Raw genomic sequence first — 25,860 nt, forward strand, 5'->3', positions numbered from 1 at the left:
CATGACTACAGTTGTAAGCAACAATTGGCTAGGATTACAGTGGAATTCCAATTGCAGCATTGCACAACAGGAGGTGTATTAATTCGTCTATATTAGTTTGCTGAAAGCAATACATTGTGGTTTTTAGATGTGCGCAGTGAATGGCTCAACTCCTGTCAAATAGAGCGCTGATAGGTAGTTAGTTTTATGCGCATATCAATGATATTGGCTCAGTTATATTGCTGCACAACACTCTTATACATGCCAGAAATGTGTTCAACTAATGCTACCTTTGGTCTGGTTTTCCCTTCCTTTATGGAGTAGCAAAAACTAAATAGTTTATAGCATACCAACTGCGATGTCAAAATAGTCGAGTTCCAACAATATCGCTGCCAACGGACTAAATAATTCTTCTATGATGAATCTATGCAATAAAATAAGGGATTGAGAAAAAGAGCCGTGCAATATTTCATGATAGTAATAGCGCATGACAAATATATTCTGCATATATTTAGCCCCATCTAAACAGTCAGTACAGGATTAAAGAAAATAATCTTCCGTATTTTTGGTATAGACTTCCTATAGGATGTTGTTACCACGTGAGCCGTGAGCTGTGTGAAAAGCAAAGGACACACGTTTTCTCACACGTTTTCTCAGTACGATTGCTGAAGAACATAGCTTGTACAGTGATACAAATAAATGATTAAGACGATATTTAATACTTCAGTATGAGCATTTGTTAATAAATATTTAATAATAAAATCCCAACTCATCAGACCCAGAATTATGCAAATATAATTGTAAGCAAAAGTTTGGCATCAAAGATGTGTCCACTGAAGTAAGATTCGTCATTGGTAATTATACAAGGCAAATGTAATCTCAAAACGTGATAAAATGTTAGCTGTTATCTGCATTTTTAAATTTTGGCTTAGAATTGCATATATAAACTTGTAAAACAATTGAAAGTATGACAAATAACAAATATTACCTAATCACAAAGATGGAAATGTATGATGCTTGTAGAGGGCAGCAAGCCCTGTTTCTATTGTGCATTCGCTATCAACTTACTGGAAGGCCTTTAAAATTTCACCGGCACGATCAATGGTTTCTTCCTTTTTAAAAAAGCAAAGTCGAATCAAATCTTTTGCCAGACCCTCATTTTCTGGTCCATAGAATGCACTTGGAGGAATTACAGCCAGCTTCTTTTCCTTTGTTAACCATTTGCAGAACTTGGCATCCCTAGTATCATCGGTACCGTCTTCGATCATCTCGTCGGTGATACCCAATTTGGACCAGTCAGCTAACATGAAGTAACCACCTTCAGGAATTGTGGGTATCATTCCAGCTCCTCGCAGCATTGCAGCCATCTTATCACGCTTGGGAAGAAGTTCTTCATTAGGTAAAGTGTACAAGTAGCATTCATCCCGATTGTCAATCATAGCCAACTCTCTTTCGAGTCCTACAGCAACTGCTTCAGACACTGGAGTACTGCACGTATACACACAGTTTTGATGAACCGCCTTTAAACATTGGAGCAAATGATTCGGGCCTACCGTCCACCCTAACTTCCAACCAGTCGCGCTGAATGTCTTTCCTGCAGAGCTTATTGATACTGTACGATCCCACATATTGGGAAGCTCAGCAATTCGAATGTGTTCAGCACCAGGATAGATCATCCATTCATAGACTTCATCCGCTACACAAACAACGTCATGCTGAATACACAAATCTGCTATTAGCTGAAGTTCGTCTTTTTTGAAAACCTTTCCACACGGGTTGTTTGGATTATTTAGTATGATAAGCTTCGTTTTGCTGTTAAACTTAGATGCCAATTCCTCAGCATCCAGCTTCCAATCTGCGCTTGATAATTCACCAGATTTGCTAGGGCTAGGACGCAATGGAATATAAACGGGTTTACCACCGGCTACGGTTGTCATAGGGCGATAGCAATCGAAGAATGGCTCGATAATTATCACTTCATCACCAGGGTTAACAAGGCCCTGGAAGCAGCAAAACAAGCTTTCATATGCACCTGCAGTAACCAGCACCTCGTTCATGGCATCCAGTTCACGGTTGTGAAAGCGACCATATAGTTTGGCAATGGCATTTGCTAATCTTGGATGCCCAAAGCCTCTGGTGTATTGGTTGAGCATAAATTTACCGTCATCCGTGCTCGATCGTAATGCATTAATAACATAGTCGGGTGGGCTGTAGTCAGGAAATCCCTGCCCAAGATTCACCGCTCCAGTAATTCTAGCAAGTTCTGTGTAAGTTACCCAAACGCTGCCTTCAGCTCCCTTCAACCGATCAGCCATTTGAATTTTTTTGTTTGTCGCCATGTTGCTTGAGGAAAATCGTACCCGGTTAGTACATCCACCGTTGACTAAGTTGGCGTAGATAGCCTTCGTCTTACTCAGGCTTGTCCTAACAAACGTACTGATCAATGTTTTGGCCATAGGCGGACGATTTTCTCATCACCGGTCAAATAACCTGTCAACCCGCTAGAGGGCGTGATATGCCGAACATTTACCCAATCAACGTCCAAATCTAATAAGTAATTTTCTGGTTGCCCAGCAGTATTTGACGCAATCTACGTATTGTTTTATTGTAGAGGAGCCAAAAATGTCACTGTAGCAAATCTCGAACTAGGGATGATTATTACATATATTCTTTAGAGGTACAGCCATAAAATGCAGTTATTTTTGTTTGCAAGTACTTTATTCATTTAATCTAGATGTTTAATAACAAATGACTTCCAAGCAGCGAGAACCTGTTGACGCAAGTTTTTTTTATATGTTTAGAGTTTTTTTGAAAACGGTACATTGATTTGATAAACCACATATTATATTATAATGTAAAACACATTAAAATTATTAGCTACATCAAGTGGTAATAACATTCAGAATATCTACGTTAAGTTGCGTTAAAGTTTTTCACAAACTATTGCGCGATATACATTACCGTGTACGTAGAATAAAGATTTGCCTAATCGTGCTACGATATGGAACGACAACTCTAAAGTTAACTCTCATTTGTGGAGCAATACCTAATACAACTTCACTCTATGCCCTCAACATACACAATATCTAACAAATATTGTTTTACTTTCAAAATAGTGATCAGCATACGATATTTGACATTTTATAGACAATCAGGAAAAGCGAAGGATGAAGGGAAAACTGGGAAAGACCTTGCCTCTAAGACATGTGGCACAACAAGATTGAACAAGCTAGCCAACTGTATCAGTTGGTCCGCAATATTGTGCAGCTAATCACAATGGAAACCAGAGCAACCTCAACTATTCGGAAACCAAAGACAAGCTAGCTATTGGTACCACTCAATAAAGACAATTCACATACATTAGCAGGCTAAAGAAAGGATAACACAACAATGGAGATCGCACACCTCACTATTCAGATCATCCTGAATATCATGCATATTCTTCTTGCACAGTGACAAGGCTACACCTTGGATTATAGGCTAGTTCGTATCTAAAAGAGATAGGCAGTTTTTTCTGCAATTTTAAATCTAAACAACGGTTTCTATATGTAGCTCTGAGGTAGTTGAAAAAGGTAACTTCGCATGAGATTTTATGATACCTAAAACTCAATGATCGGCTAGCTCAGTTTATATTACATGGAGACAATTAGGATCGACAGGCTGCCACGAAACAAGTAACAATGCTGGTTGTTTTGCAAGCATGCCATGGTTTTTCAAGAAAACATGGGCACTACATTCCCAAGTGCATTTACATGAAGATACTTAAAAAGGATGTAGAATGTTCATTTACATGCATTAAGGCTGCTAAGTTTGTGATGGTCATTTACCAAATATTTACATATCAAACATGGTGTTACATGGAGAAAAGATCTGAAGTAAGCCATGGTTCTTTAAGAAGACATGGGCATCACATTCAATAGCATCTGTTATGAAGATACTTAAAACTGATGTAGAATGGTTTTTTTACACGCATTAAGGCTGCAAACTTTGTGCTGGTCATTCACCAAATATTTACATACTAAAAATGCTGCTACATATAGGAAACATCTGGTGATATCATGATAATTTTTGGCAACATTTTAATTGTAAAAGACTAGAAATAACAAATTCAAAAAGCTATCAGCAAGGCATGTAGAGCAATAGACTTTGAACAGATAACTACCTGCACAAGCAAACTATGTTATTGCCTAAAGAGAACTAAGAAAAAGCGCAAAGGCAAGAAGCATACAAGTCTCAAGTCTTATTCAAATTAATCTAAAATTTGGAGACGCCTAGTCTTTCTGAAATGATTTTAAAATTACTCCAGCACTGTCAATGGTTTCCTCCTTTTTGAAGTAGCAAAAACGAATGAGGTCTTTAGCTAAGCCTTCATCTTCCGGTCCATAAAATGCACTTGGTGGAATCCCTGCAAGCTTTTTCTCCCGTATTAGCCACTTACAAAACTTGGCATCTCGGGTATCATTGCTACCATCTTCTATCATCTCATCAGTAATTCCCATCTTGGACCAATCAGCGAGCATGAAATAGCCACCATCAGGAATTGTGGGTATCATTCCAGCCTCTCTCAGCATTGCAGCCATTTTATCACGTTTGGGTAGAAGCTCATCATTGGCCAGTGTGTACAAGTAACATTTCTCCTGATTTTCCACCAGAGAAAGTTCTCTCTCTAATCCAACTGCAACTGCCTCAGATATTGGGGTGCTGCAAGTATACACACAGTTCTGATGAACGGAACTTAAGCATTTTAGCAGATGTTCGGGGCCTACTGTCCATCCTAGCTTCCAGCCAGTTGCACTGAACGTTTTTCCTGCAGAGCTGATAGAAACTGTGCGATCCCACATGTTAGGAAGATCAGCAATACGAATGTGCTCAGCACCAGGAAATATCATCCATTCATAAACTTCATCCGCTACACAAACAACATCATGCTGAATGCACAAATCGGCAATTACTTGAAGCTCATCCCTCTTGAATACTTTTCCACAAGGGTTGTTTGGATTGTTTAGAATGATAAGCTTCGTTTTACTGTTAAACTTGGAAGCCAGTTCATCACGATCGAGCGTCCAATCGGCACTTGACAATTCACCAGTCTTGCCAGGTGGTGGACGTAGAGGAATATAAACAGGTGTACCTCCAGCCATCGTTGTCATTGGGCGATAACAATCAAAGAACGGTTCGATAATGATCACTTCATCACCAGGATTAACAAGACCTTGAAAACAGCAAAACAAGCTTTCATACGCACCTACGGTGACCAGAACTTGTTTCATTGCATCGAGTTCCCTGTTATGAAATCGACCATATAATTTGGCGATTGCATTCGCAAGCCTTGGATGCCCAAACCCTCTTGTGTACTGGTTGAGCATAAACTTTTCTTCGTCCGTGCTGGATCGTAAAGCACTGACGACATATTTTGGAGGAGTGTAGTCGGGAAACCCCTGGCCAAGATTTACTGCTTTTGCAGCCGCTGCAAGAGCTGTATATGTTACAAAAACGTTGCCTTCTGCTCCTTTCAACCTATCTGCCATGCGAATTTTGTTGTTAGGCGCCATTGTTGTGGATGAAAAGGGTGTCTTGGTGCTTGCTGATAAGATTTTGCTAATACGCAGAGTCTCGCAGATCGAGTATCTGACTAGCTTAGTAGCCATTAAAAGATCTTGATAAGCCTAGGCTTACGCACCGATAAAGCTTTTCATATCACAATAGTTGACACTCTAGATGTCAATTGTTTACACTTGACAGCTACCTACGAAATACAATAAAGAGACAGCCGGCAGATAAACTCGCTCCTTTCTTTCTACGTGAAGCGTCGCGACAGATAAAATTGTCCACATGTCATATAATTGGTTGCCGCTTCACTCACCCGTTCCTTCCGTAAATGCCAACCGAAACCCTGCTAATTTGAAAAAAAGTCAGTTTAATAAATAGAAACACTAAAACTAATTTAGCTGAACAACATAATTGTTGTTCTAACGTGTAATCTAAATACTTTATGTCGAGTATTGAAGTGTACTAATAACCTTTTTACTTTGGTAGTTGTTGTTTGTCTAAATATTTTGTCAAAGAGAGGACAAGTCCAAAATAGCTAGTCGGGCTGTTCAGAAATATCTTACTTTATTTGGGTTTAATAATAATAGTTACGGCTGCCAGGCAGTAAGAGCGACGAGTGTCCCTACATCAACCAACAAATAGTGTAGCTGTCTGCTGGTGCAGCTGGTTAGACTGTTGGGACAACTGTTTAGACTGCTGGTGCAGACGACATGCTGGTGCAAATGACTTGCTTGTACGCAATAGAACGGAGTTATTGCTGGTGTAATATAAATTGCTATGGAGCTTAAGCTGTATATATTTATTAGTATGTGTGATCTTAATTCTGCTGGTGCCTTTTGAGTACATTTACTTGTAAGAAAAGGAAGCAGGCTAGTGGTAATCTAGCTTGTATGTTGTCGCAGAGAATTAAAAAGTGTCGTCTTCAGAACTTCACATTGGCCTAAATAGAAGGTGGCTAGAGCTTAAGCGCAAGATAACAGTTTAAACATTTTGATGATGGGCGGAATTTTTCTCAATTGAAAGTGAGGCATAGATGACATACAAAGTCCAGCCCATCCGATTATATACAAAGTCTACACACATCTAGAATGAGATAATCTAGGTATAAACACTGCAATACTTAGATGATAATTTAAAGTGGGATCAACTATGGGAGTTATCTTTCTATAGAGGAAGTAAGTCATACTTACTTAAGATTTTTTGTTAGAAGCTAGGTTACACATACTAAAAAATATTACCTATTTGAAAAAGAACAGACGTTTTTTTGAAGCTAGGAAATATACCAGATGTTGGGACTGCCTTGTCGCATAGCGCCAAGAGATTGGCAGGGCAATGGTGAGTGAGAAGGAAACAGAAAGAGACCATTGCAGAAAAAATCCATCTTTTTGGAACACAATTTTGAAAGGTGAAAATATGCTGTGCTGTACATGCTAAATTTTATATCTCAGGGGCGTAAAAGAAAAGTTACAAGTGTCGTAGTTCTACGGTCAAGGGCAACTTAAAATCGTCATGCTTGTTCTATATTTAGTAATGCTTCATTGCTGTGGAAGAACCAAATTGAATGCATGGAAAAAGTTTTTTGACGAACTATATTGACTTTTGCAGGAAAGCCAGACTTTGAGCTTGATGCGCAGTTGCTTCCTAGAACCATTCTGCTAGCTTGTTTAAATTTATCAACTAGCCTAGATGAGCTTTCCTACAGGTTTGACAAGGCATGTTATAATAATGCTCCTGAGAAAAACCGATCCTCAAATATTGATGATAAGGTAGATTTTTCTTACACCAACTTAATTAAGAGAAAAAGCCTTGTTAATTCTGTTTTACGAGCTCCACCCATAGCAAACTGGTACTCATTTAAAAGCTTAAAATGTGTACTGTGTGAATATTTTAGCAGAATCACGATATAGCAAACGACTTTTGAACAAATCACTTAAAAGGTGGCTCGCCGATAATTCAGGATTCGGCCCATGGGATAACAACTTCTTCCTGATTAATTCAGTATTTGACCTGAAAAGGTTTTACTGAAAATGTGAAAATTACTTCCATATTTTTACAAAAGGAGCATGATAAAAATGAAACAAAGTTCAATGCCTCAACATGGTGAAGCAGAGAATAGCAAAATATGGTTATTGGAGATCAAATTAAAACAAGTAATCAACAAAAGGCAAATACCAGTTTTAGTGCAATCAGCACCTTAGACCGCCTGCCATTTCTATCTGAAAAACTTATGAAAGGAGAATTGTTAACATTCTATGATTTCCTACGTACACTTCTTATAGATGAAATACTGTCAACTGAAAAAATGCAGACTATATTATTATGTTGTTTGTATTATACTGTATAATAAACTGTAGCCATCTCTCAATCCTTTTACAGCAACACAGATTTTCAAATTGTTTTTTTAAGAAAACAGGAAACAAAGTTCTTAATTTAATCTTTTTGCTGTTCAAGCCTGAATATATCTAAAATAAACATCCATATGGCTCTTTTAATTTATAGAACAGGCTGGCCAAATATCCGGAGTATTAAATAACAACTTATAAACAGTGGCAGGTAGTGTAGTCGCCTGCTACTTGCCATTACCCTGACACATTGCCAATGGCTAATTTGAGTAAGCTAGTATTGCTAAACTTACTAACAAGAGCTGTGAGAGCAATCTATAAAGACATTGCGCCATAACACAGAGTGTTATGCGTATTGTAACTTAGATAACGACTCATGCCGCCCAATGAATCAAGTATATCGCGTTGCTCAATGTGTTAGTTTAGTGCCTTGTAAATCAGAGGTTCCGAGATCAATTCTTCTGTGATACAGATTCTTCATTGCTAGATACTGATTGCTATAGCTGGACAATCTGAATCACAGGTGACACACAAATGTCAAGATTTATATATCTGCTAGCTGTACCACCCGGCGTTGCCCGTGTAATAGAAGAGTCTTTGGACAGAAAATTGATTTGTATTTAACATATAACAACATTTGCCATTATAACTTTCAAACTACATATCATGAGAGAAGTTTGTCGTGTAGTTGAAATAAATTAAGAGAAAAATAAAAACAACTGTAAAGGTTTTAAAACTTTGTCAAACAACTGTACCTTCCAAGCTAGTAGCCTGGCATATTGCCAATGGAAAACTCCCCTAAGCTAGTTAATAAGGTTAGGCTTCCAATGACGGTAAGCCATGACTTTGAGTGTGTATTGTTGTTCAGCTCAGCTGTTCTAATAATAGCTATAGCCAGATTTCCAACAGACGGACTTTGAGAAATATATATATAGATATAATATATATTGCGGTAATATTTTATGACCAATTGGGGTATGCACTCTTTGTACCATTCAATGCAATATGGCGATGTTTCTTTAGGAGTCATCATTCCTCTGTGGGACAGTATCGCTGGATGACTTACAAACATTCCCTAAATGTTTTCTGACAGATTAAAAAACATTCATAAGTGTTGAGAAGAGAAACATTAAAAACTTTGAAAATATTTACAAAATCAGAGGTAGGCATGGTGCATTAGGGTTACATTTAGTAGCCTGAGAGAGTGAATGGAATAAAATCTTTGTAAGGTGGTATCCACTTCCCTTTACATCTATTCAAGCTTAAAGGTTAGAAACCTTTGTTAAAGCTTTAAATGTTCATACAAATGAAGCAAAACACAATTCAACAAAAGTGATTCTGATAACAAAGATTATAAAATTGAAAAACGATTTGCAAAAGATACCCTGGCAGCGCTGCAGAAGCAACTAATAAAAAGATCAATAGACGCTGTTGCAAGTGTGTATTAAGCAAAGATTTAGTATGTGCCCCAAATATTTTCAAAATATATTATCTCATTTTACGACAATTTACGAATGTTTGCATACATGTACATCAGAGAGGGACAGATACATGTAGTTCAATTAATGTTTGAATTCAACTCTCTATTTGCAAGCTTCAATGAATAACATTTAGACATGCAAAAATGAGCGGTAATGAGTTTGAGGCAGCAACAACCTATAGTAGATTGAATGAGTAATGGTTGTATAACTTCAGTCGGTAACTGTAAGTCAAGTTTAGACAGAGTGCCTTGGAGAGGAATCGTGTACTCAGTTGTTGTAAAACGAGTCCTTAGAATTCCTACTAACAATATAATACCACCACGTTGTTTGTCTATCTCTATGGTGATGTCTAGACTGATAAAAAAAAGTAAATCTGGGTGTAGATGGTTAAAATGGATTATTTTGTAAATCAAAAAGAATCAAATTTCCAAAGTGTTGAGCACTTTGCTCAGTCTCATAAAGCCAAACATGGAACTACAAATTGTTTTCTAAATTATCATAGAGTGCACCTTTACAAATAGTCACAGTGAGAACTAGCAGTTGCACTTCCTTTCCATATGATGTTCTTATAAATGCTAGCAAAAAATCTCCTTAACCTCTGTCTTTAACAGTATGGAAAAGCTTTGAGGGGAAATGACGCTTCTAACCTTGCTCGAGATCAATACTATTTATTGTGTGCTAGTGTTGGAGGTCCAGTACCCATTACAATACTATTGGAAATTATATTAGAGTTTTTGGGTTGCGAGTATTAATATTTGATAATATAATAATATTAATATACATATAAAATACATAATATAGAAAGGCTCAGAATTGGATATTGTCAGAGAGAATACTTGTATGTATTGAATATTGATTATTGCCAGATAGTTTTGAATATTGATTATTGGATATTGTCAGATAAAGTATTGGATATTGTCGGATAGAGTATTGGATGATGTTTTTTGAGTATTGGATATTGTTATTGCGTATTGGATCACAATGTGAGTGCATGCAAAGTATTGAGATGGTTTTTGAGTATTGACCCCCAGCTTGCATCTAACATTGAACCACTTGATTATGACTAATGAGTGCGCTACACGTGTGAAGCAGAAAGGCAAGATCTATGATCTTCTGATCCTTGCGTGCGACGCTAAGTGGTCAGAACAAATACTACCTTAAAATGCATCAATTTAGAACATCTAGCAGTTTTTAATATACTGAAAAATAGAGAAATGTGAGCCCTGAAGAGTCCATGTAAACGCAGTAGACGAAAAAACGAACTCCGTAAACATCACTTTTTTGTGCTACTGATAAAGTAACGATTAATGTAGTCATGTACAATGGAACATATCATCTACATATATGTGAAATATTTCAAGACTTTATAATCTAAAAGGAACATTTGAAAGCTTGTATCTTTAAATTATTTATTGTTTGCATTCAAAAACACTCATGAAGAATTATAAAACTATAAAAATCATCAAACATAAAAACAAGCTAATCATAACACCATTAAAACTGCACCATAAGCTGCGTCAGCATCATCACAAACGCTGACCCTAGACATATCGGGGAACACTTCCTTTACAGCTGTGATAAAAAAAGGATGTCTATTAAATATGCTGCCACAACATTTGATCTCTGTTATACCATTCCTTGACAGCGCGCCTTGTGGCAGCATATCACCGACATTTTTCACAAGGCCAGTGCAAACCTGCTGATAAACCTGAGCAAGGGAAATATTGTCAGCAAAGATATTAGACACAGAAGCGCCTTGATGACTTCCTTCGCTGCCTCTTTCTGAATTCAAAATTGGTCGCACTAATACACCGCTTCTTGTCTCTACTGGACAAGTCATACCAGATAATTTGGACCAGATGCTGGCTTCCGACACATCTACATCTGGATTCAAATAGACAAAAATAAAATTGTGATATTAATGGCCAGCTGATCATTGTGTCTAAACGTAGATGACGGCATAGGTTTTGCATTTTCTGTCACATATTCAAAGCCTCAAAGGCCGCCTGCCTATCTGATATATTTGCTCCGTCTAGTCACCGCGGAACACGACAGATAAATATAACTCAAGGTTGAAGCAGATTTCACAAATACTGAAAAATAACAGTATTTATATTTTGTGTTCTTACGCCGCCTATTAAAATGAGTTCAAATACTTTCCAATACGTTCTCTTTTTAAAATTTGAAGGTAAATAGTCCAAGTCCTCGAAAATATTTAATATAGTTTATGAATTAGTAAAATCAAGGCAAGCGCTGTGCTTCAAAATTACCAGTTCACATAATATAAAAACCAGATAAATTCACTACCTGATAGTGTTCAGCTCATCTGTATGTTGCTTTGCGGGCTTAAAGTCCTACATCCTACATTAACTTTTAAGTCAGTGGTTCCCAACTGGTGGTCCATGGACCCCTAGGGGTCCACAGGAGGTTTTGAGGGGGTCCACAGACTGATGCCAGTATTGGTTTTTCTAGCTAGATATTTACAGCTATTTCTGTCATAGTGGTTGTATCAATGATATAAAACCCTAAAAGGATAGACGACGGCTATCATATGGGCGGGGTTTAATGATCGAAGTCTGTTGGGATTTTGCTAGCCTGGGTTTCGGGGCTAATGCAATTCTCGCGGGGTGGTCGCGTTGTCTTGTTAGGTTTTTGGGTCTAGACTTTTATCACCTATGTGCGTCAATCGCTGGATAGTACCTGATTTCCGGTTAGTAGTACAAAACAACACAACCTGTAACCAGCAAACACGTAATTCTCTCTTTCCCTCTTCAATTTCAGCGATATACTAAGATCCATGGAAAATAAAACATTTCAACTTACTTATTTTTACCAATTTTCAGATTGGTAGGGGTCGCAATATATGCTTAAATTTAAATATAATTTACCCGAAATCACCTGAACAACCGCCTTTTTTCCCTAGTTTTTGATTAATATTTTTCCACCTATAATATAAAATGGCAAAGTCTTTTGTTGTTGCCACATTGTTTGACCTGGCCAATAAGATGGGACAGCAGCAAAGCTGTGCAGTGTAGTTTTTATACTCAAAATCTAAATGTAAAACCAAATTTGGGTCATTTCACAATGGTGACTATAAATATCATGAATGCTTGTTAATGGCAGCTGACTGATCATAATTGTGACAATATTTGGCAACTATATTTATTTGACAACAAAATGAAACCACCAGATCGGTAAAATAACCAAAGATGTTTATGAAGATAAAACCATTGAAGAATTTTGGCCCTCCATCATTCATCCATATCCACAGACAGCCAAACACGCCCTTCGAACAATGCTCCCATTTGTGTCTACATACTTATGCGAGTTCGCTTTCTCCTCCATGGTTGTTCTCAAATCGAAACAACGAAACCGACTAGCACTTGAAGACGACATGTGATGTGCTTTGTCAACCATTTCCCCAAAGATTGAGAATTTAGTGAAAAACAAGAAGTACAATCCATCCCACTAACATACTGACTACTGAAAATTAAAAGTCAAAGCAATTTAGTATAGCATTGCTTTATATAAGTAAATAAATAGAAACATGTCAAATCTATTGACTCTTATATTTTTCAAATTTATAATATACGCCAATTTACAATGCATTGTTATAAACACCATATTTTATTATGTTTATAAAGGGGTCCATGACTTTTAGATAAAGAGCTCTGGGGGTCCATGGCTCCAAGGTAGTTGGGAACCACTGTTTTAGGTGATGCTCATAGAATACACTAATCGGTGTGTGTGCACACATTTTTTGAGTGTGCTAGCAAGAAATTCTTCCTTCACATAAATAGGAATTTAAAAAAATTGTCTGTAAAAATTAGCTATTATTGGACGTAATCTGTTTGAAACCTATTAATACAGTCTGCTTTAACGGACAAATTTTAAACAAATTAACTCAAAAAATGAGCAATTTTAATGTAATTATATAGCCTCGCAGCTGTTTCTAAAAAGTTTTGGTTTTGGCTATTTTGCAAAGATCAGGATGAAGTTAGTCCATTTTCCCAGCTTGCAAACGATCAAACCTTGTATTTGGTCAAAATTACACAAAAGTATTATTCAAGCTTCAATCTGTAATATTATTTGCTAATGGCAATGCAAAAAAATTTTGCGGTGTCGGCTAACCTTGAATGGAACTGGATATTTCAATGCAATACTTATTTAAACCACCGCTAATAACTACTGCAAGGCTAAAAACAATAATCAAGCCCAAGCGGAGGTCAACCAAAGTCTTATTAACATTACCTAGCTCACTCATCCACCCGTGCAACATCTTAACGAAAGTAGATAACACATTTCCTCCATTCATGCTTGCCAACACTGATATGAAGTTGTCTGCTTTAAAAGGCCACCTCTGCAGGTGCTTGCCTTCATCCACCTTGGAGGAGCTCAAGAACGACAACTGGCAGGATGTTCCCAGATTTAAAACTAAAACACACAAACTAAAGAACATGTATATGATGATTAATTCACTTTGTCTCTTCCCACAGTCCAACAGCCTGAATGCTGCCCTACTCTATAGATTTGTATGAGCTCCTGAAATTGAACAAAAATTATTGAAAATATTTAAACCGATTGTATTGCTACTTTAGCTGTGTTCTTCCGTTCACATAAAACAGTTTTAAAATGCGATGGTGAGAAAATGACAACTCAAATTGGTAAAACAATGCATTTATTTACATCAGCCATTTTTAATAGATCGATCGCTGACTTTCTACATGGACCAACTTAGTTATGAAAAACTAATAGTAATAACAGAATTATGTTTGACAAGTTCCTTATAAAATTTACTTATTACTTTGAGCAAACGTAATAAGACTAACAAATAGAAAATGTGTAATCACTTACTGCAGGTAATTATAACAGGTGCAGTAGCTTTTGCAATAGTCTATTTAAAAATGGACAGAGTACGACTTTTGTATATAAAATGGAAGATTTTGGATTTGAAGATGACCTCTTAAAGATGAGGTCGCTCCAAATTTTAGTAGATTTTATCAGAAGGTATCAGTATTTTTCTATCATTTGCGATTGTTTTTTATTTATTTATTATTTTTTTATTTGCGATTATTTCGATGATTGATCTTTGTCATATCGCTTTTTGATGTTCAAGATGATCTGACTGCCAGGATGTTTCAAGATTAAAACTGACCAAACTTGATCGCGGTTCAAAAGCTCAGACAAAGAAAAATGTGCCCAGACTTCTCCAAAAATTGCGTGAGTAATCATGCATATTGTTTATAAGTGATAAATTTACACTTTCTAATCAGCATATGGTACTCATATGTTTACACAGCATTTAGAGGGCAAGGTCAATTTCTAACCCGCCTAACTTTATATTATTTGAAACATCTATAGAAATATTTCTGAAGCTATATTTGAAACAATAGAGCAAATAAAAAATAAATATATTTCAATAGAGACACGTAACACTGCAACTTGACTGCAATAGCCGAAGTCATAATGAGACGGACAAACAGGAAACACGACTACTGACATCATTTTTGGAGAAATCTTTTTCTTCTGAGTGTTTCAACCGTCTTGTTCATTTTAATCTTGCAACATCCTAGCAGTCAGATCACCAGAACATAAAAAAACTGCAAACGATAAAAGTATCAATACTTTCTGATAAAATCTACTAAAATGTTGTGCAAATTCATCTTGAGGAGACATATTGTACCTGCTTGATGAGGAAGAAACTGCGTGGCCTTCACTGAGCACTGGGCATCGCCTGCAGCGACGTAAACATCCACATCTGGGGGTAAAGCTGACCAAGAAAGGGTTGTCTGTCCTACGACTGTGCCAGCTGACACAATTGTCGGCAGCAGCCGAATAGGAAACTCTGTGTTATCCAAACTGAAATGTATACAAAGTGGTACAAAAAACAAGTACAAGATTATGTAAAATGATTTTAGATCTCCTTTCATCCAGTATATGGTTATGTTTTCATAATAACTGGTTATTGTTATTATGGGTGCAATTGGAAAAAGGTTTGTGCCCTGATTCAGTATTGTCAAATCTTGCCATGATTACTTGTACATCTAAACTTTTCAATCTACGATGTACAACTTTAGCAAAGATTTTCTAAGAACATACAAAGTTTTTCTAAGCATTAAAGTTCTATAAGCAAATGTAAAAATCAAATACAAATAAAACACTAAACGAATATAAATTCAGTTGATTTAAACCTTGATTTAAAAGTTGATTCAACTCAATCTAGCATAAATAATACAGTGTACTTCTACTTCTCCCTCTGCCATTGAACCAACACAGTGACAAGCCCACACTGCCTTTTCCATGTCGTTAGATTAACAACAAAAATCTCTTTTTACTGATTATTATGTTAATGTTTCAGGATTTAAGATACTACATTAAATTTCTTTGGTCTTTTTATGCAATGAATTTGGTTTAATGTTATAAAATGATTATATAAAGTATTTATTGTTGTTTTTTTTACTTTAAAACAAATGAAACAAAATGCAGCATATTCTTATAAAAAATATTTGTGTCTTGAAATACAAAGTAAATACTGGAACAAATTAATTTCGTATGCCGACCTTTAACTGTGTCTGTTTACAATCTCTCTTACATCATGAGTAATGCAGCTGGCTCTGATAAGGCTACAATGGGTGTGAATAAGGCTGGCTCTGATAAGGCTACAATGGGTGTGAATAAGGCTGGCTCTGATAAGGCTACAATGGGTGTGAATTTGGTGGTCTAAGAATTTCTGGCGCAGGACTTTTTGGCTCACACTTTGGCTTCAGACTTTTTAGAATTTTTTAAAGAAAATGTTTATGCTTATATACAATAAATAATAGTAATAATAGTAATAATAGTAATAATAGTAATAATAGTGATAATAGTAATAATAGTAATAATAGTAATAATAGTAATAATAGTAATAATAGTGATAATAGTAATAATAGTAATAATAGTAATAATAGTGATAATAGTAATAATAGTAATAATAGTAATAATAGTAATAATAGTAATAACACAATGATAATAAAAAGAAAATGCAAAAAACAATATTTTATCCATAAAACTTCACACATAACTCCTTTTTTTAAATACATAAAAAAATTAACTTTACGTTTAGATCATCAAAATTTGATTGAATTATCTAGTTTTTACTTATGTCATATACGTAAATTATATCTACAAAATGTATATACAAATTTTTTGCTTCCACTTCTACTTAAAACTTGTTTAGCCATAAGTATCAACAAAAGACGGATAAATTTTGATCTTGTAACCAGCGTTAAAAAGTCCTGCATCAGAAATTGTCACGCCAAATTGTCACTGCGCCAGAACAACTGGAGTAAAAAATTTTCTGGGATTTTTCTGATTCCGAAAAATCTGTGAATTTAGCACAGGCACATCCTAACAGCATAACATTTCTTTAATGTAAATGTGTGTCCTGCTTTGACAAGAATACGTATAAATTCAGTACATACACATCTGTTTGCCAACAAACTTTGTCCATGTCATAATAACCCCAGCTATAAGCATTATGGTCAGATATCACTACAGCAGGTAGATCACACAACATGGCGACCACAAAATCTGCGATGGTACCAGCATGAGTGAACTGTTCCAAATAAGTTGGTGCATGCTTGGCAAACCAGAACAGGCTTGCGCAACCAAAACCTATAAGATTAAAGTGGTTATTACTGAAATAACAAGGCAAGGATATGTGAGTGATACAAGGATTCCACACACATAGTAATATGCCAGACCTAATTTCCTTTCCATCTTAAGCACATCTTTAACATATAGGTACTTGCATCAAAGAGAAGCATTTGTGGAGCCATTTCTTCAGCAGCTATGAATATTTACCAAGCATGCGCGTTGATTTTCCTAGATGAACTGCTTGACGTGGCAATGCAAACCTGCATAATCTACCAAGGTCTTTTGATAACTACAATGATGAAATATGTGTTTATTGGCAATTCCGGAGAAACTACCTGCCCGTAAAGGTTGTTTGCTAGGTGGAAGACTCTGAAGAAACTCTTGAGAGCATCTCTGATCTTGCCAAGTAATGAGATGAGACACCGGACCGGTAACCTCCAAGGTATTTTTTGCACATCTCACCACCTTTGTGCCTGTTACAAACACCGAGTAAATATTGATGCCTGCAAGTAATTCTCGAAGTGCTCTAAGTGTAAATATTTTTATAACACTTTCAAAAGATTTCATTTGAAATGCGTTGTTCCAAAGTCCCGGTATTTGCAAGGTTTTTTAAGTCTTTTGAACACGATAAAGGTTAACGCTAGAAGTTGTATTTGGAAAGAAAGTGGCCTATTTGCTCTTAAGGCCACTTAAATTTTCAGACTAAACTAGAAAAAGTGGCAAGTGGCATCGATGGCAAGTGAATAGAAGCAACAAGGCTTCAAGACTTTGGTCAAGATGTGCGCTTAGAGACAAATTGGACAAGAAAGATTTCAACTTTAACAGATAAATGGATGTGAAAGACTCAACAAAATTTTTGAACAGAATGAACTTCTATAGTTTTATAAAAAAAACTGACCAAATTAATTTCCCTTCTGTAAATCTGCAATGAGAGTAATTTTATGTTGAGTGGCAACATACACAACTTCTGGTACTAACAAGCTTCCATAAGTTATCTGGTTTTTTTAACAGCATTTACAATTATGCTAAACTGAATGTAAATGATGTTCCCCTTTCAAAAACCTTGTCTTAGCAAAGTAATTTAAATTTTCATTTAGGACGGTATCAGACATGGTCGACCCACCAGTCTAATTAGCAGAGCACACTAGAGAAAACAAGATAGGGTAGTTGTATGAACCCATACTTAAAAATACATTAGTTGTTAATCATAATAAGTTTGGCTGACAACTTATACATCTAACACATCTATGTTATATAGTTACACCATTGTATAATTGAAGTATGTCCACTACAAACCTCTAGACCACATTATCACTCCATGCATTTGTCCACACACTGCCACTTTTTTCACTAGCAAAGGAGAGGCTGGACGCTCTTTTCTTATATGCATAGCTTCATGAAAGCATTTATTAATTGAATTGATTATAACTTCAGCTTTTTGTTCATTTAGTAAACTTGTACTACATAAAGCACTGCCACGTTCTGCCATCACATGTTGCATTGGATTACATGATTGCCTGGTATCTTGGTACGGTTTCTGACAGCTGTTCAGTGTACTCAAACGTCTTAAAGAAGGGCTCCATTCAACAACTGAAACTTTCACAGAACTCGACCCCACGTCTATACCAACGTAGCATTCGTTCATTTTTACATAGGAAATTTAAACAAATAATCAAAATCGATAGCTATCAAAGTTCTCAACTGGCCAGCGTTTTGTTCAAAGTTTATATTAATTAAAGTTGACTTGCTTGTATTTAATTGCACAACACTGGTTGTGTGCATTGAGATCAAAAAGTAGGCGCAGTTATAGTAATACCGTGAGCAGCCGGTGACAGGTCTATGTTCCGCACGCCCTATGTTCCGCAAGGCCCTATGTTCCGCACATTTCCGCAAAATCGAAAGAACTTTCTAAAAAGGACAGACAACTTCTAAAATAAATACAATTACATGTATTACTGTTTAAATAAAATCCGTCTATGCAAAATCACGCCGTTGGAAAAATACAAACCGCTCTGCTGAACTTGAATAAAAATAAAAAGATCTGACGAATGAACGTTCACTAAAAATTAGTAGTGATGATACACGAAATATACGAAAAGAATACGCAAAACTACATATTTTTCAGTCATATCTTTATCTTAAAGTAATATAGATAAAGTCAAAGGCTACTTCATTCTTCTATTTAATTAAATACAAGTGTTCATGTAAGCCTACATTTTTAATCATAAAAAGCCATAGACTATGTATTTCTCACTCCATAACAATATTAACATAATCATGTAAGCCTATGTTACGTACTCTGTAGTATGATACAATTTTTCTTCTAGGCGTAATGTTTTCACTACATGATATTGTATGCCAATAAAACCGGTGCTCTGCACTAAATGATATAGAAAATAAACATAATCATGAGGGCCTATGTTCCTCACTCAATTATAATACTGTATAAATATAAACATGAGGCTTATATTCCTCACTCAACTATATTATAAATATAATCATAAGGGCCAAAGTTCCTCATTCGACAATATTATAAATATAGTAATGAGGGCTTATGTTCTTAACCCTATTATATCATAAATATAGTCATGAGTGTGTAGTTGTTACTAGTTAGACACGAATATAGCTCAATGAGGGCCAATGTTCATCACTCTATTATATTATAAATATAATTGTGATGGCCTATGTTCTACACTCTGTTATAAATATGATCCTGATGGCCTGTGTCCCTCATTCTATAAGCATGAAAAAAAACCATGAAGGGCCTATGTTCTTCACTTTATTTATTATAAATATAATAATGTTATATTACAAATATTTGATTAGTTAAATTATTTATATTATTAGCTATGTATAGTTACGTATATTATAAACATAATATGTTCTTCCTTTTATTATAATATAAATATAATCATGAGGGTTTTCGTTTGCCACTCTAATTTATTATAACCATAACAATGTTATATGATAAATATTTTTTTAGTTAAATTATTTATATTATTAGCTGTGTATAAGTGCGTATATTATAATTATAATATGTTCCTCAGTTTGTTAGAATATAAATATATCATGAGGGTTTCTGTTCGTCACTCTATTTTATTATAAATATAACAGTGATATATTATAGATATTTTATTAGTTAAATTATTTATATTATTAGTTGTATATAGTTCCTCATTTTATTATGTTATAAATATAATCATGAGGGTCTCTGTTCTTCACTCTATTATATTATAAATATAGTACTTGATGAGGGCATATGTTCCTCACTCAATTATAATATAAATACAGTGATGAAGGACTAGGTTTCTCACTCTATTTTATTATAACTATAACAATGTTATATTATGGATATTTTATTACCTACAAGGAGTTATATTATTACTAGTTACATAACTATATATAGTTACGTATATAGTTACTCACTCGTAACTATACATGTATATAGTTACGTATATTATAAATATAATATGTTCCTCATTTTATTATAATACAAATATAATCATGAAGGTCTCTGTTCCTCACTCTATTATATTATAAATATAATAACGAGGGCCTATGTTCCTCACTTGAGATTGCGCAATATACTCAAAGGGCCTATGTTCCTCACTTCATAACGAGCATATTTTACTTGCTTGGGCCTATGTTCCTCACTCAATATTGCGCAATATGCTCAAACGGCCTATGTTCCTCACATCATAACGAGCATATTTTACTTGCTTGGGTCTATGTTCCTCACTCAATATTGCGCAATATACTCAAAGAGCCTATGTTCCTTACTTCATAACGAGCATATTCTACTTGCTTGGGTCTATGTTCCTCACTCAATATTGCGCAATATACTCAAAGGGCCTATGTTCCTCACATCATAATGAGCATATTTTACTTGCTTGGGTCTATGTTCCTCATTCAATATTGCGCAATATACTCAAAGGGCCTATGTTCCTTACTTAATAGGTATTTCAAAAAAGCAGCAACAGAACCAAGTACATGTAGTTATATCTAGCAACTAAATGATGGCATTGTCTAGTAATTTATTTAGTGGAACCTGGTAAAATATCCTCATGTGACATTAGTGCCATAAATTGCAACAAGTGCTTGTTAAAAAAGTTTCTATATCTCCTCTTTCTACTTTACATGCTCTACTCTTCACATGCCTAATTTAAATAAAAGAAATGAGCTAATCGATGTAATAATACATTATATAACTACAATAATAAAATGTGTTTTAAACATCTACCATAAACAAACCAGCCAAGCAACCAACGGATTATTTGGATATTATATAGCCGATATATTTAGGATTTTATCTTGTTCTAGCAATTTCATCTGAGAGCCCCAACAGGTATGAACTATTTCTTAATAAATAATTTTACATACAAAAAGTGTTCTCTGACAATCAACTGAATCGATAAATACAATATACAATAGATTTTTATGAAGTGACTGCGAGTAATTTTAAATTATTTCATTCACAGCATATTTTATCGCTCGCCAATAGCTAGTTATTGTTCGTTTTCCCTGCTCCAGCTGTCTCTTGAGCTTTTGGATTCGTTCTTCTAACTTCTGCCACTTTTTGCGCCTGCGAACTATCAGTTTCCCTGAAATGAAAATTAATGCATATAAATAAAAATGCATTTGAAAAGCGTTTAGGATATATATAGGATAGGATATATATATAGGATAGTTTAGGATATATATATATCCTAAACGTTTAGGATATATATATATATATATATATATATGGTTTGCCAAAGAAGGTAGATTATAATGATCGTTCCTATATTTTTCCGTAAAATGACAAACCTTTTTCAGCAGCTGCGGCTCGTTGTTTATACAACACTTCTTCATCTTTTAGACATGAAATGAGAAGCCATATCGAAGGGTGCTTCCTTCCAACGACGTCATTGAAATGTTGAAATGGCTGTTCCAGGCTAGGCATAAAAGACAAACACTGCTGAATAAACTCATAGTATGATTAAGCTATACGAATGATCTTTTTTAATCCAAAATTTTGGATAAAAATTGCATACAGCTTTTATTTCAACCTTGTGGAAGCTTATTTCTGATTTACAGCAGATTGCTGTATGCTCACGAGCCTTTTAGGATCTTAGCCTAAATACTGGGGACTGCACATTCGCACTGTCGTCTACGTAATGTTTGATATGCACATATGCAGTAAAATACTTAAAGTTTGTAGTGAAGGCAGCGGCCTTTTGAACGCTTCTCTTTTTTATTGAATTACTTTGAGGAAGACAAAATTATAAATTGAGTGTCAATAAACTTTGCTGGTTTTTAATACGTTAAAACAGCAGAATAATATGAATCAGAATCAAAGGATATTGGCACATGATGTATCATTATAGAATATAGTCTTAAGAATAAAAATCTGCCTGCATACTGCTAGCGAGAATTGTTTTGCTGACAGATATTTTTGTTAACAAGATTCAACATATTCCACAAATATAAACAATATGCAATAACTGGGGTAGCCGAATTGCCAAGCATCACTAATATTGTGTAAAGGACGATGTCTGAGTTTTTTGATATTGTAATTTGTTTCAGCTTTCTATATTCACCTTCCACATAGTTGTTAGTCCGTGTGCTTATGTCTCGAAAATATACATTACATACACTGATTGGAATGACTCCGTGTATAAAGGTATCATGGAAATAGGCTAGTAACATCTCCATGGCTGGAAAGTGTTTTGCAGCCTCCCTTACAGCTACTGAGCTCTTTAAGCTACTACAATAAGAAATGAGAAAACATTAATTAAGGATTCAGATGTCATCGAGGAAGCATGGTGGAAATCATACTATGAGATGTTTGGTTGGATTTATAGGTGGTGAACTCAAACGTTTGCTGCATTTGCTCTCTTGCAAAATATGTACTTTGTAAAACTGTTTCATGGCAATTGGTAGCTCATATTTTTTGGTTGCTTTGAATTTACACTGAAGTTATATTATACTTATAAGTTATATTATTTTTGAAGAAGCCAGATGAAAGGTTTCATCCAATATATTCGTTAGTAATAAAGTGATGGTTAATCCTATCAATGCCATATTTCAGAAAACAGGCCTATTTGCTTTTAAACCAATTTTTAATGCACACATCTGCTGATCAGCATTTGTTCATGTTGAAAATGGTACTATAACCCTTTCTCTGTGACCTTACATCATTATTGTCTCCTACTTGTATGTTTAGATAATTTATATCTTAGTAAGCCAGTTCATTGCATAATTGCATAACAGTTGTTGCCTGGACTTTGACTAATAAAGGTGTTTAACTTGAGAAAACTATCCAAGGATATATACATTTCACAACCCAGTTTCAACTGTTCAAATGTTTATCAGACCACGTTTTTACTATAGGAATTTCAAATGAAATAAATAAACATATATAACAATAAAAATCTTCATTAAACAGTCATGCTAATTTAATACGACTCACTCAAATGCCCCGATCACGTGATGTGGTGGAAGGAAACCCATACTTGATAGTTTTTGTACGATATCTTGTACATTACAATCTTTCTGGTATGCTGATTTCAGACCAAGCGCTGCCACCTTCCGAGTAACACTCTGGGTGAAGTGGAAATAGCACCCACATATTGCTACATTGGGCCATGCTGATTTTACCGCTTCGTGGAGACTAATCTCGAAATCACAAACAACCTCTAGAGCATTCATTTCTTCAGTGCCCTTGACAACCTTGAGCATCTACAAAGTCATTCAAATTCAGGCAGCAATTTGGAAAAATTACAAAAAAACTTTTAATATGGTATAATTATTAATAATTAGCGACCATACATTGTAGGGCACATTTAGCTTAGATTTTATGATAGGCAATAATGTGTAATAAGTATAAGATGGTTAGCAATTATTCAACACTGCTGAAGTTTTTACTAGGAGTTATTCATCAGAGCCGCTTGAGCGCGATAAGTGTAAGAAGCTTTCTAAAGGATTGAACCCTCTGTGCTTATCCATTGACTAATAAGCCGATGTGGTCTAAAAATAATTAGCCAATGGGCTTTCATTTCCATTAGGAGTACATAATTTAGTGATATGTAATACAGTGTCTCTAGTAATATTTACTAGAGAATAATAATATTATTACTAAAGACACTTTTTAAATCAAACACTCGGGCTGTTATCAACAGCATAAGCTAATCTGAAGCAACAAGTTATTGTTTTTAATAAGATTCAATTTCAATATAATAAATAAAACCACCAAATTATTTGCGTTTTCTAATTGTTTAATGTGTTTTAATCAGGATAGTCATTTAGTTTTCACGTGACTGTATAGAACTGTGGTTCCGGTGACGGTTAGTGGGAAATAGTAGTTGGACTATATTGTACTAGGCGGATAGTCCAGTACACGTAACGAAGAGTCAAACATCAATCAATCAGGCTTACGGTCTTCAGCAGTCTCATGAAAATTTAAAAAGATCTCGTTGATTCAGTACATAATGCAGAGTTTTATACCCATGCATGGCAGTAATACCTCAAATATAATTAAGAAATCAATGATGAGCTCTGTAGATTAAAACATAGGGCGTGTGCCTACAACGTAAATAATCGCTTCCAGGAACCTTTACATAATAGAGATTTTACGTTATAAGAATAGTAAACTACATGTATATTGCCTAATTCATTCCAATATCTTCCCAAACTCACCCCTTAGTCATACAAAAAACAACATTTTAATTTGTCAGCAGTATCATTGATTTGCAGCGACAATGCTCATTTACAACGATTTGCTTATTTTTTCTAAACAGCAAAGCCTATTCAGCAAAGTGAAACTAATAGCAAATATTTCAGACATCTAAAAGTAAGCAAAACAAAAAAATATATTTTTACTATAAAACTAGCGGTACTACCTGTTCGTAGTCTATCTGTATGCAGGGGTCAAAGTTAGTATAAAATATACCTTTCAGTGGTACGAAAACTCGTGACATTCAGATTGGTAGATTGACACTGTAACACCTGCACCAATCAATCGCCCTCAAGTATTTCTGAATAATTGCGCAGCTACCTTATCCTCAGTTTTGTCGACACATCTGACGATTTATCTCGACAATTTAGAATGTCACAGAAGCTATACATATGTAATAGTAATGCATTCGGTTTGTTCTTTTGCAAGTGTGGCGAGATGTGCTGCCATTCGAAGAGAATTTGAGAACTCACCCGACTTGACTCTCTACGTTATATTTTTTTATGGTGTGCGAAGCAAAAACTTCACATAAATTCCAAATAGCGTAAAGATTTAAGTTATAGAAGTGTTTACTATACTGAATGATTTTTATTTATTAAAACTCGATATCATCAGATTCACCATGAAGCTCATTTTGTAACATTGGCCCTCTTATATACACTATTATGTAACTATATACACTAGTATGTAACGATATACACTAGTATGTAACTATGTACACTAGTATGTAACTATGTATACTAGACAATGTAGAAGTTGGTAATCAAGATTGCTTATCTCCAAGAGACTGTTATTCAAAGAATACTACCTCCTTATACAGTGTTGTACTTTTTGAAGCCAACAAACAGAATATTGTAGGCACCACTGTATCGGCAACAGTGGCATGGATGGAAACAATCTGCCGATATGGAAATGGTGCGGCTTTAAAGGTTCCATCAATGTAGATGGTCTGCGAACTCCTGGCAATGTGATTGGGCTCATGTCGAAGTAAGCGCATACCTCCACCTTTGCTCTTTAAAACGCTATTCCTGATCTTCTTAAATTCATGCTGTAAATTACATAAATTATTTCTCAGCATTTGTTTTCAATAATTGTATTGTTTCAAATTACTTTGGAGAGGTTATCATGCCGTAAAATAAAGAAAGCTTATCGGCTGTAG

The 25,860-nt window shown here is 35.2% G+C and overlaps 2 protein-coding genes and 1 pseudogene across 2 annotated transcripts; all 3 read right to left on the bottom strand.

The window, feature by feature from the left end:
• Positions 1-446: 446 nt before the first annotated feature.
• On the bottom strand, positions 447-2,472 carry LOC137387030 (kynurenine--oxoglutarate transaminase 3 pseudogene; annotated as a pseudogene).
• A 1,569-nt stretch (positions 2,473-4,041) lies between these two features.
• On the bottom strand, positions 4,042-5,774 carry LOC137387023 (kynurenine--oxoglutarate transaminase 3-like). The gene has a single exon (XM_068073307.1). It carries the CDS (start codon positions 5,625-5,627, stop codon positions 4,251-4,253), a length of 1,377 nt encoding a protein of 458 aa, XP_067929408.1. The 5' UTR covers positions 5,628-5,774; the 3' UTR covers positions 4,042-4,250.
• A 4,838-nt stretch (positions 5,775-10,612) lies between these two features.
• LOC137387556 (sedoheptulokinase-like) lies at positions 10,613-18,792 on the bottom strand. Its single transcript, XM_068074014.1, has 6 exons — positions 18,284-18,792; positions 17,323-17,460; positions 16,813-17,005; positions 15,036-15,211; positions 13,604-13,786; positions 10,613-11,236 (listed from the first exon to the last, which is right to left on the bottom strand). Exons 1-6 carry the CDS (start codon positions 18,630-18,632, stop codon positions 10,836-10,838), a joined length of 1,440 nt encoding a protein of 479 aa, XP_067930115.1. The 5' UTR covers positions 18,633-18,792; the 3' UTR covers positions 10,613-10,835.
• Positions 18,793-25,860: the final 7,068 nt, after the last annotated feature.

This window comes from Watersipora subatra, chromosome 2 (assembly GCF_963576615.1).
Source record: "Watersipora subatra chromosome 2, tzWatSuba1.1, whole genome shotgun sequence".
NCBI lineage: Eukaryota > Metazoa > Bryozoa > Gymnolaemata > Cheilostomatida > Watersiporidae > Watersipora > Watersipora subatra.